Here is a 12,759-nt window from a genome sequence, read left to right as displayed (position 1 = left end):
TTTACTCATCAACCTTCTTAAAACTCTCGCTGGGCACATTTTGACATGGGCAGCGGATATAATGTTCTCAGAAAAGATTACTAGTTCTGCACATAGTAAATATTGTGCTGGCATTTGGACAATAATTGCATTTTCTAGGCAGGAGACTAAGGAGTTGCAAGAAGTTGCAGGACACCACTGAGAAGACACACGTATCTGCAAATTACTCAGGATCCCTCATCTGCTGCTGTAAAAGGTCTCAACTGTTAATGTATGACTATCAGAGTGGGTCAGGCCCCTAATCAAATTGCAGAAACATTTCCAAAGTGATTATTCAATCAAATGACTAACATGGTTAATTAGGAGCCATAAACATTGCTCTGAAGTTCATCAAACTAATGACTTAACCAGAAAAAAAATAGTAGCTAATTAAATTGCCTGCTGCTTCCATTTTTACCTTATCTAATAACAAGTCACATCAATGAAATTTAGCATTTCCAGTTACAAACTGCACTGAATCTGGATGCAAAGCACAGAACTATTTGCACCGGTTAAACAGGGTTACTTCAAAGCAAACAATTAGTAGACGCTGGAGACTAATTGTATCTTTCCCCATGATTAAGACATGACTAAAGCGCAGTAAATGTACAGTAATTCCAAGAGGCTATCTTCATCCCACTTCCATATCAGATTGAAAAAAATAGATTACAGTGAATTGGTTTTATCGCTCAACCTATTCAACAGCTTGTGTGAAACAAGCACGACAGATGACGAATGGCTGAGCTCGCTGGTAACAGGCAAAACCGGTTTTGAACACATGAAACATTAGAGAGGCAAAGATAAAATCAAAATAATCCAATAAACCAATACAGCTCACATTCTGACACTAAAAAAGAAACAATGAGTTGTTATATTGTTGTTTTTTTGGTTTTGTTTTGTTTTTATAAATTGAATAATTAATGACTGAGCACGGGGCCTAATTCAGAGTTGATCGCAGCAAATTTGTTAGCAGTTGGGCAAAACCATGTGCACTGCAGGGGGGGCAGATGTAACATGTGCAGAGAGTTAGATTTGGGTGGATTATTTTGTTTCTGTGCAGGGTAAATACTGGCTGCATTATTTTTACACTACAATTTAGATTGCAGATTGAACTCACCACATCCAAATCTAACTCTCTCTGCATGTTATATCTGCTCCCCTGCAGTGCACATTGGGGGTAATTCCAAGTTGATCGCAGCAGGATTTTTGATAGCAATTGGGCAAAACCATGTGCACTGCAGGGGAGGCAGATATAACATGTGCAGAGAGAGATAGATTTGGGTGTGGTGAGTTCAATCTGCAATCTAAATTGCAGTGTAAAAATAAAGCAGCCAATATTTACCCTGCACAGAAACAAAATAACCCACCCAAATCTAACTCTCTCTGCAAATGTTATATCTGCCCCCCCTGCAGTGCACATGGTTTTGCCCAACTGCTAAAAAATTTCCTGCTGCGATCAACTTGAAATTACCCCCCATGTGCACTGCAGGGGGGGGCAGATGTAACATGTCCAGAGAGAGAGTTAGATCTGCAATCTATATGGCAGTGTAAAAATAGAGCAGCCAGTATTTATCCTGCACAGAAACAAAATAACCCACCCAAATCTAACTCTCTCTGCACATGTTATATCTGCCCCCCCTGCAGTGCACATGGGGGGTCATTCCGAGTTGATCGCTGCGCAGTGATCAGGCTAAAAATCTGCATTTCTGCACTTGCGTATGGTGCATGTGCAGAAATGGTGCACGCGCGTCGTACTTTCACAAAAGCCGATGCAGTTTCACACAAGGTCTAGCGACGCTTTTCAGTCGCACTGCTGATCGTTGAGTGATTGACAGGAAGTGGGTGTTTCTGGGTGGTAACTGACCGTTTTCGGGGAGTGTGTGTAAAAACGAAGGTATGACAGTTAAAAACGCAGGAGTGGCTGGGGAAACGGGGGAGTGGCTGGTTGAACGCAGGGCGTGTTTGTGACGTCAAAACAGGAATAAAACAATCTGAAGTGATCGCAAGGTAGGAGTAGGTCTGGAGCTACTCTGAAACTGCACAATCTTTTTTTGTAGCAGCGCTGCGATCCTTTCGTTCGCACTTCTGCTAAACTAAGATACACTCCCAGAGGGCGGCGGCTTAGCGTTTGCACTGCTGCTAAAAGCAGCTAGCGAGCGAACAACTCGGAATGAGGGCCATGGTTTTGCCCAACTGCTAACAAATTTGCTGCTGTGATCAACTCTGAATTACTCCCATGGCTGGGTGTAGCTGCCAAAACAATGAATTAGGCAAAATGAAAGCAAGTACACACTGTTACAATATAAGAATGAACCAGTACCCAATACCAATCTAGCCAAATTATGGACACTTTTGTCAACATGTAGACCATACTAGGTTGGCCAAATCCCGGGCTCAGGATCCGCAGAATCCCGGGATTTTGGCCTAAAATTGTCCGAGATTGAATCCCGGCATTGGAGCTTCCAATCCCGGGGATTTCGGGATTAGCCACCATCTTTTTTTTTTCAATGCCGCATATTCAGCAGGATCAGGAGCTTCCCGGCTTCCCCTGCCCCCGGCTGTGCGCACTGCACAGCGTGACGTGATGTCAGAGGTCACGCAACGCAGCCTGACGCCAGCCACATGCGCCACTCGGATCTCACCTCACCACCCGCAGCAATTGCCTGTACAGAGGATGGTGAGTTGTTGTGTGGGCGGGGCGGGCTAGCATTGAAGAATTTAATTTTAAAACCATCAACCCAATCCTGAGTATCCCGGGAATTATGGGAAAACTGGGGATGATCATTTTTCAATCCCCAATCCTGGGATTGAGAAAATGGCCTGGGATTGTCTTCCCTAGACCCGACCTTCTGCCAAGATGTCCTCGCGCTTTACTGTAAATGTATTTACAGTAAAAGGGCCCAGACTGTATTTCTGTGGTTCAAATGAAGATACATTAGAACAGCGATTCTCAACTGCAGTCCTCAAGTAACCCCGACATACTGTATCATGTTTTCAGGATTTCTGTATGTGCAAACAGGTGGATAATTTCTGACCCCGCAAAAACAGACCAACTCCCCTGTGCGTGATTAAAGAAATCCATAAACCATGACCTGCCAGATTTGCCAGCGACTAGACAATTAATTGCTGTGTTTCAAACGATCATCTGAACTTCAAATCGTTGACATTTTATATACAGGATGGTGCTGCTTCCCGTACACACTGCAGATTCTGTGTGATGCCATTCCTATGGTACGTTATGTCGGTGACCGATCCAACGGGCTATCAACCAACCGTCAGGCCCCGGTGCAGCGTACACACCGAGCAATTCCCGGGCCAACAATATCTGACAGATCTGGACCCAGATTGATTATCGGAGTTCTGGTCACTCAGAAAGGCCATGGAATGGAGATGCCGGAGCCATTATGTCTGCGTACAGTAGGCCTGGCCAAACTGTGGCTCTCCAGCTGTTGTGAAACTACAAGTCTCAACATGCTCTGCTACAGTTTTGCTGTTAAGGAATGCTAAAACTGTGGCAGGGCTTGCTGGGATGTGTAGTTTCACAACAGGCCTGGTGTACAGGATCACAACTGCAGTCTGCGACAGCCCCCCAAACCGTCACGAAACGCCTGCGTTTAAGCCATCCCTCTCTCTTTACTTCCCACAAATGCTCCCTCACCCTCAGTCACACTGCATCCAAATCCTCACTGCGGGCACCCACAGTAATGATACTTGATGCAGTGGCGGTGAAGGTCATAAGCAGACCCCCGATAATCACTCCACTGCACAAATATCGGATTTGCGCTCATCTCTGAACCAGGCCCTTAGGCCAGATTAACGGCTCTTTGTAATTAGCTGTGTAGGGGGTTATATTTAAACCTACTTCAGAAACAAATATGGCTGCATTACTGCAGTCAGCAGAGCAGGAGGTTTGGGCAACTGGTGATTCATCCTAAATATACTTTTTCCCATGTTTTTATGGCAACTTTTTTAATCTGACTGGGGGTCCTCGTGTTTCTACCTCCCAAAACCGAAAAATGCCATGCCTGCACATTGTCAGGGCCTCAGCCCTTTGGGATCTTGATGTCCAGATGACAATTGCTGGGGGCATATCCAAGCAGACTGAACCCTTATGGCATGCCTCTTCCCGCTGCACAATGCTGCAATATGCAACATTGCAAACTGCATCGCACAACAAGAAGGTCCGCCTACTTAACTAGGAAAATGGGCGGCATCTGGGAGAGCTCTACTCTCATTGGCTGAACTCCAGAAATCCAGGAGTCTCCTGGACATTCCAAGAGAGTCGTGGCTGCATCAGTACAATTATTGGGGGTGCTGAAGCACCCACGGAGCTGACTCCTATGCAATCACTGTTGCCCTAATCGGGATGGATGATTTTCTAGATCACAGGGGACTGGATTGTATCTCAGAGCTCTCTAATAGACAGTACCAGATACAACTGCACTGTTCATTAAATCCCTAATCCGTACTCAAAGTGGATTTTGGGTCGCGCTTACAACTCTACGAAGTCTGCGGCTCAGACTCTGCTGGGTTTCCTTAGCAAGCGCAGAAGAAAGAGAAAAGTTATTCACAGCAATCTATTCCTTTTTTTATCTTTCACAGTTCAGAACACAGATTCCTACATCTGTGTACATCCGGTACACTGAGCCCATAAACCAGAGTCATATAACATACTGGCACAGCCAATGAACATTAATCACTGCTTCAAGTTATCTGGCAAGCAGAACAGCTGATGGAACGCGAAACCTTCCAGCTCCACATTATTGAACGGCTTCAGATTCTTTTTTTTCTTTTTTTTTTCCATTCTACTCTTCGTCTTTATGAATGAACCTCTGAGCTGTACAAAGCCCATTCATGTAAAAAAGACAGTGCTTACAAAAGGCGGCCCCCTGGAGATCAATCACTCATCGCTAAAATCTACGTGATTGGTTTAAGACCATCCACAGACGTCCATTATGGACTTAAAAGCAGCCTGTGTTCTTCTGACCCCTGTTAATGCATAAGGAGTAAATCCAGACTGCACAATTCTCAAATCAAATAACTAGCGAGACCATAGCACTTACAGTAACTCCTGATCTCAGTGATATGTTACTGCATGAAGCCCGGCAGGGAAATCACCGCAAACTTTTCTTTGATGCTGTAGCCCTAAAACATACGGAGTCCTCTGACTTTGTTGTGCCAGTCGTATATTATATATATATATATATATATATATATATACACAAACAAAGAACCCAGCACTCACCAAAGTAAACTCACTTATCCTCAACAATTCAATAAATAAATGATGGGGGTTTAGTTGGTGGATTGGCCAATGCACGGAAGCCTGCATACCGATTTTCAAGGTACCCCACCTTCATGCAGGTCCTACACTATCACAGAGTCTTAAAACCTGACTACTTCACTGCTGTTACACATATCATCTGCCTGCTAGATTTAATGTGTACCTGCCACAGACTTTATGGCTTTTAAAGGCACACTAGTCACCTATTGCACTGGCTCAAAGATGATTGTTAAGGAACAGCTGAGACAGGTTCAGGATAATAAAGTCCACACAGGGGTGCATGAGAAAGCTAGTGGCCACGGTTAATAAGAGCTAACCATAGATTAACCCCATCGTATACACACAGAGAAAAAACCACAGCACTCACCACACCAGAAGCGGGGCACAGCTATGTACTTACCACTCACAGGGTGGGGTGCATGTAACACAGCACTCTCCACCACAAAAGCGGGGTACACAGCTGCACTTACCACTTACAGGGCGGGCGCTTTTGTGGTGGAGAGTGCTGTGTTACATGCACCCCACCCTGTGAGTGGTAAGTGCATAGCTGTGCCCCGCTTCTGGTGTGGTGAGTGCTGTGGTTTTTTCTCTGTGTGTATATATATATATACATATATATATATATATATATTTACAACAATAGGTGATCTGGCGCCTGAGGGTTGAGTCAACACCCTGTGTTACAAAAGGCACTTATGATTCACACCTTTAAGAGTCAAAACATGGTGGCAACACGTTCCATCATAAAATGTATTATATATACATAAAAACAAGTTTAAAGTCCATGGTTCATTTGTAAAAGGAGTAATAAGTCGCTCCACACTAAGTGTATTTCCGTTTAAGATGTTGAGGACAATAGTAGGTGAATCTCTACAGTCTCCTCTTTTTCTTCAATATATATTCAAAGGTGACATAATAAAGGAAGAACAAGAATATCCAACGCGTTTCGTCTTATTATAAGACTTCATCAGGGGTACATCTTAACTGTATGGTAAGTATTATCAAAAATAAGCGGATATGGATACCCGACACAGCGATATAAAAAACCCTTCGTATCAGAGGGGCTTTCTATTTGAGTCGTCCTCCAATCCTCATGAGTCGACTACTTGAAAGTGAAATCTAGATACTCAGGTGTAGCAGGAATTCACTTAGGGGAGAACCTTTAGTGGATCAGCAGTGTTAGTCTGGTCTCTGAGTAATTCATATATTTATTACATGCACAGGGATGCAGTTGATTTGCCAGCTGTCGGGATCCTGGCGGTCAGGATACAGACACCGGAATCCTGACAGCCGGCAACGCCTACAGCCAGAATCCCAGCGCACCGGGGCTATTCCTACTCGTGGGTGTCCACGCAACATGGCGAGCCCGCAAGGGGACTCTTAGCGCTCGCCCTGCTGCCAGCATTCTGGCGGGCGGGGTGCCTCTGTTGGGATATTGACAGCCGGTTTCCCGTCCGCCGGTAAATCATGCTGGCGGAAGTTGTTCCCTGGATTCTGTGATGTCACTCAGTTGCTCCTTTGCACATTTCCAGAATTTATTAGAACATGACAGCAAAAATATTTCTGCATCTTAGAGGAGGGGAGATCTGGACTGGACACTCTAATTTAAACATAGTAAGAGGTGCCACTGTGCTGAGACTTACTGTATAGTGCCAGACAGAAAAAAAAAAAAAAAAGAGAAAACGCATGTGCACACTCTATTATCACATTAAGAACACTGGCAATCTGAACAGTTATAACAAACTCTGCAGTTTAACATGGAGTAAAATTGAGGTTCTTAGCATAATATGTGCCCAAAAAATATGGGACCACCTACCACGGTCAGGAGTCCTTACCAGGTGGGACTCTTACATTCCTACGGTTCAAGTCCACAGCACGGGCCAGCAAAACTTCTTAAAGGGGTATTCGATTCTCTGAAGTGACTTCACAGTGTCCCCCCCCCCCCCCCTAACCCCCACACCCCCCCCCTTAGAGCTTTTTAAGTCAGGCTTTCTGGTTTTTAGGCTCTCATTTATTCTGTCTGTACTAATCTGATTTAAACTTCTACTGTAGCCTAAATTCTGGTCTCATAGCTGGATTACACCATCCCAGTCTGTTAAACTATGTCCCTGTGAGTTTGGATTCAGATGCAAGACGCATCAGTTCAAATTTGTAAATAAATTAACTGACATGGTAGGCTTTGCAATTTCAGCTTTTTACCACACAAAAGCAGACATTTGTTATTGGCTGCCCAGTGTGGGTTTTTTTTTTTGTCCTTTGTAAAGAAGAGGAAATTGAAAAAAATAAGCCCATACAGTACAAAAAGGTAACAAGAGGGCCTGAAAGTTTTTATCGAGTGCATTTCAGTGGAAGAGGCTTTATATACATTCATGAATACATCACATAAGCCAATCGGCAAGTAACCCTTATAATTACCAGAGTCGTAAGCAAAGTCTCTTGGCTCCTGCTTAATCATAAGCGGTGGAGGGAAGTTCTGGTTTGGTGCATTCCCAACCATAGCGCCATGTTCATAAACTGGATCGTGGTATTCTTGCTTAAATCCTTGAGGAGGGAACTGGATGCTGGGTTCGGACATTTGTCGCTGGTAGACAGGCCGTCCTTCCCTTGGCAGTGTGGGGAGCGGTGGGAACGAATTGCAGGGTTCGGAGAGCTGCCGGCGAAACCTGAATTTGAAAGACAAAATCACCCAAACCTTTATAACTGGCTTAATTTATTATAGAATAGTAGAAAGAACCTAAATACAAGTTAGTGGGCCTGATTAGGATAAGGACACAGTAGTATCTCAGCGCTGAAATACAGACCAGAGTGTGCTAGAAGCACCAGAGCAGAAATAAACACCCCATGAAGGAGCGAGTAGCTGCACGGGTTGTGACAGGTGCAGGATGCTAGAATGAACACTAGTTGCACCATCGAAATTAGCACGCTTGCAACACTTCCATAACAAGCAACATCTTTATGACGATCCAGGAACGCCCCTTACATTTATGCTATCGCGCATCTAAATTTGATCTGCAAATCTGTACGAACATAATGAGGAAGCATGCGTAGATGACAGCGCCGTTGTGTCCGAGTCTGAATCAGGCACAATAACTGGAATTCTGTACTGGGGTACAATTCTGGCCAATTCAGTGTAGAATACATTCTACTAAAAATTCTTTCATCCTACCAAGTCTGCTGTGTGTCTGTCTGTGGATCTGAGCGCTCAGTCATCGCACCAGAGAGAGAATCTGGTAAGTGGCTTACTGGGATCCTAGAACCTGCATATGTCTGACGTACTGTATTACTAAACTTAGCACATCTACGATCAGTTACTCGGACATGCAGGGGGACGCCCAGCGCAGGGCTAGTCCGCCCCGCATGTCAGGCCCTGCCTTCCCCGCACAGGTACAAAAGCATGGCACGGCGGCAATGCTTCTGTACCTGGCGAGTAGCTCTCTACCTGTGCAGCTCCTGCGCTCTGGCGGGGAGCTACCCGCCGCGTTTTTGGTCACAGTGGCTGCATGTGACACCACGCAGCCGCCGTGCCCCCCCCCCCCCCCCCCCCCCCCCCACGGTCCGGACACGCCTCTCGCCCTGTGACTGCCTATACCTGTCAATCAGGCAGAGGCGATCGCTCCACTGAGATGCTTTTGCATCTGACTGGCTGCACATGCGCAGTGCACATAGAAATTCAGACTGCGATCCAGTCTGAATTACCCCCTGTGTTTGGGGCAGCTTGTTACATACCAATTCTGCATCCTTCATCAGCTGGAGACAACGCTCTAATATTAAACATTTGGAAACCCCCCTCCAGAAATCCTGTGTTCACCCCTGGCCGTTCACATAACACAATCCCATAACAGGACACGATCGGTCTCATTTTTATTTACTACTATTAGGGCCTCCGGAAGCCCCTTACGGACAGGCGACAGGGCACCTAGTATCCATAGAAGACATGTTTGCCCTATGAACAGTGTTGGGTTTGGTAATTAGGTTTTTACAAGTCTGGAAAATATATTTTTTTTAGCTGTAGATGTGATCTGATCCAGTATCTCTTTATAGAAAGAACTTTTACCACAGGTGCGTTACTCTTTTCCCGGACTAAATTCTGCAGTAAAATGTAAGGAACGCCTGGCTGTTGCTGAGAGCTACACTACAACTACCGTTCCCTGTGCCTTTCCCTTTTATCAGCAACGCAGGTCTGCAAGAACAAGCGGAGAGCACTATGGAATTACTTCCTTAATACCAGAAAACATTCCGTGAATGTGGGGTGAAAGACTATTTGGAGACAATCCTTCTTTTAGATATATGAAAGGCATTGTAGAACGTACAGTGTTGGTGTATTTCGGATGTAGTATGGTTTGCCGGCGGCCGGGTTCCCGGCGGCCAGCACACACCGACGCCGGGATCCCGACCGCCGGCATGCCGACAGCAGGGTGAGTGCAAATGAGCCCCTTGCGAGCTCGCTACGCGCGCCTTGCTATTTATTCTCCCTCCAGGGGCGTCGTGGACCCCCAAGAGGGAGAATAGGTGTCGGTATGCCGGGTGTCGGGATTCCAGCGCTGGTATACTGAGCGTCGGGATCCCAACAGCCGGCAAACTTAATACCACCCGTGTATTTCATGTAACTGCTACATGGAATACAATAGCGGCCTACTGTTGTAACTTCTAGATCTCGGTAAGCAAACAAGCTACATAACTATATGTACCACAGAGATTTATCACGCTTAGGGGGACAGTTACTAAGCAGTGATAAGAGCGGAGAAGTGAGCCATTGGAGAAATTTCCCCATCAACCAATCAGCAGCTCTGTATCATTTTATAGTATGCAAATTATAGATGTTACTTCAGTGCTGATTGGTTGCCATGGGCAACTTCTCCACTGGCTCACTTCTCCGCTCTTATCACTGCTTAGTAAATGTACCCCTTAGAGAGAGATAAAGTACCAACCGTTTAGCTCATGTCATTTTACAGGGTGTGTTTGAAAAATGACCGTTAGGAGCTGATTGGTTGATACTTTATCTCTCTTCACTTAGGGGTCTATTCATGAAGCAGTGAAACGAGGTAGAGAAGTGAGGCAGTGGAGAAGTTGCCCATGGCAACCAATCAGCATTGAAGTAACATTTATAATTTGCATACTATTCAATTGTACGGAGCAGCTGATTGGTTGCCATAGGCAACTTCTCCACTGGCTCACTTCTCCACTCTTTTGACTGCTTCATGAATAGACCCCATGATCTCTCTCAAAGCTTTGATAAATCTCCCCTGTACGTTTTAAAAAAAACAAATCCTTAAAACAAGTAAATAAAATGGTTCTAGATTGATAACTTTTTTTTTTTTTTAATAAAATGTATAAACAGTTCCAGTTGCAGAATTTAAAAGACAAGGGAATAAACTCCGGCAGTTCCATCAGAGGTTAATTGTGTGATAATATTTTAAAAGGTGCACAGCTCAATATGCAAAATGATTCTTCAGCATTAACCATTGAAGGTCACCAGCGGAATACAGATTTATTGAAGGGAGCAGGAGGCAGCAACAAATCACAGACCTGAATGAAGTAATTTATGCTACAATACTGACACTTTGCATCCAGACACCATGATTCAAACCCATTAGCTAACAACATAGTAGCATTTTAGACTGTGCTAGAAATCATTTGCAATGCAAAACATATACAAAAAGTAGAATTTCCATGTTTCTGTAGGAATATGGGGATAAGGAAACGCCAATGGCAACGCGACATGATACACGGATGGCTAGCCTTACATTACATTCTTGGATTGGTGTAAAATATCTCTGTCCAGATAGGTAACTTCAATTAGCCATGCTGACCTTCCCCAGGCATGCAATAACCCTATATTACAACATCAGTTGTAGACCAACAAGTTCCAGCATGCCACAGGGTGGTAAGCTTTACAGTACAGAGTGCCTGTTAGTTATTTCACTTATATATTACAAACGTATATACCTTCTGCCCTCATATCATGCTGCATATTGTTATGGGGTTTCGTAAAAAAAATAAAGGTAGCTTCTACTCAACCAAAAGACACAACTCAAACCCCTAATGCCACTAAATCCAATGGTGTATAAATCGCCACACACTGCTGAGTAATCAAAATCATTCAAAAGTTACTTTGATTAAATGAACATTGGTGCACCGAAGTACCTTCATTTTGCCTACAGAGGTCACTGTTTCTGGCGCAAAATCAGTGGCAACAGTGACACCTGCAGTCTATAAACAGGTAATGCACCATACAATAACAGTAAATAACAACGTAACATAACTACAGTATAACCGTGTTGTTCACAGTAGCGGATCTTGCCACGGGCAAGCAGGACTTTTGCGCCGGCGCCATGGCAAGATCCGCCACTGTGCCCCCCGCCCCCGCTGGTCCCCCGCTGTGAAGGGAACCAGACGCTACGCATCTAGTTTCCCTTCGTGGAGAGGACCTTTGCTGTGCGGTGCGCGATGACGTCACAGCATTGTGGCACAGACGCTAGGGGTCAAAATTGGACCTCTAGTGTCTATGCATCCGAGGAGAGGAGCGGCGCCGGCGGAGGTCTGGAATCAGGAGCGGGGATGTAAGTATACTTTTTTTTTTTTCCTTTCAGTGGTGCTACAAATGGGGGCGTGACTGACCACTCCCCCGTATTAAGCCACACCCCTAACATTTTGCCCGGGGCGCCACAAGGGCAAGAACCGGCCCTGGTTGTTCATCCAATTGTCTTTCAACTGAAATAGACAGCAAAGTGCAGTAACACAAATATAAAGGGTGCGGTATGATCTGGTTAGTAGAGTGGCCCTATCCCTAACCCCTCTCCCTAAACCTCCCTCAAGTGCCTAGCCCTAACCCTCTCATAGCAATGTAGTCACTACTGCAATTTTAAGGTTATTACAAGTCATATCACTACATATTGAGGCAGATGTATTAACTTGGAGAAGGGATAAAAGAGAAGTGATAAAGCAGTGATAAGCGCAAGGTGATAACGCACCAGCCAGTCATTACGGATTTGAAAAATGACAGTTAGGAGCTGATTGGCTGGTGCGTTATCACTTTGCACTTATCACTTCTTTATCCTTTCTCCAGGCTTAATACATCTGCCCCATTGTAACTTAAGAACAAAACCGGACTGTTTTTATAATGGTTACGTATCTCGGAACAGATTTATATTACTTTTAAGCATTAAAGTCTTCAGGAATATTTAACAGAAGGGAACGTCACTAAAACCCAATTCTAAGAACATTCGTTCCTTTATTAATACTAAACCCATTAATACAATATGCAATACATTTTTACTTAAAACGTCATTTAAATAAATATGTCATTTATAATGAGGCAGACAATTTATTCTCATTGATGGCTCACGTCTGTCAAAGTGAACTCCAACACTGAATTTCACCTGTGAAGGTGCTAGGAAAAAAAAAAAAGTCTGCTGTGCTGTGCTATTTCATAATATCGAGGTCAGTGACTTCGGATG

General features: G+C 44.5%; 1 protein-coding gene across 4 annotated transcripts in view; it reads right to left on the bottom strand.

The window, feature by feature from the left end:
• ETV1 (ETS variant transcription factor 1) overlaps window positions 1-12,759 on the bottom strand; it is a 76,469-nt gene that overhangs the window by 27,139 nt on the left and 36,571 nt on the right. For all 4 annotated transcript variants that reach the window (XM_063924422.1, XM_063924425.1, XM_063924423.1 and 1 more), the window contains one exon: window positions 7,718-7,965. In XM_063924422.1, the coding sequence (XP_063780492.1) occupies window positions 7,718-7,965 (248 nt within the window). The remainder of the gene's footprint in view (window positions 1-7,717; window positions 7,966-12,759) is intronic.

This window comes from Pseudophryne corroboree, chromosome 5 (genome assembly GCF_028390025.1).
Source record: "Pseudophryne corroboree isolate aPseCor3 chromosome 5, aPseCor3.hap2, whole genome shotgun sequence".
Taxonomy (NCBI): Eukaryota; Metazoa; Chordata; class Amphibia; order Anura; family Myobatrachidae; genus Pseudophryne; species Pseudophryne corroboree.
Note: the sequence above shows the minus strand (reverse complement) of the source record. Positions and strands in the feature narration are given on the sequence as shown.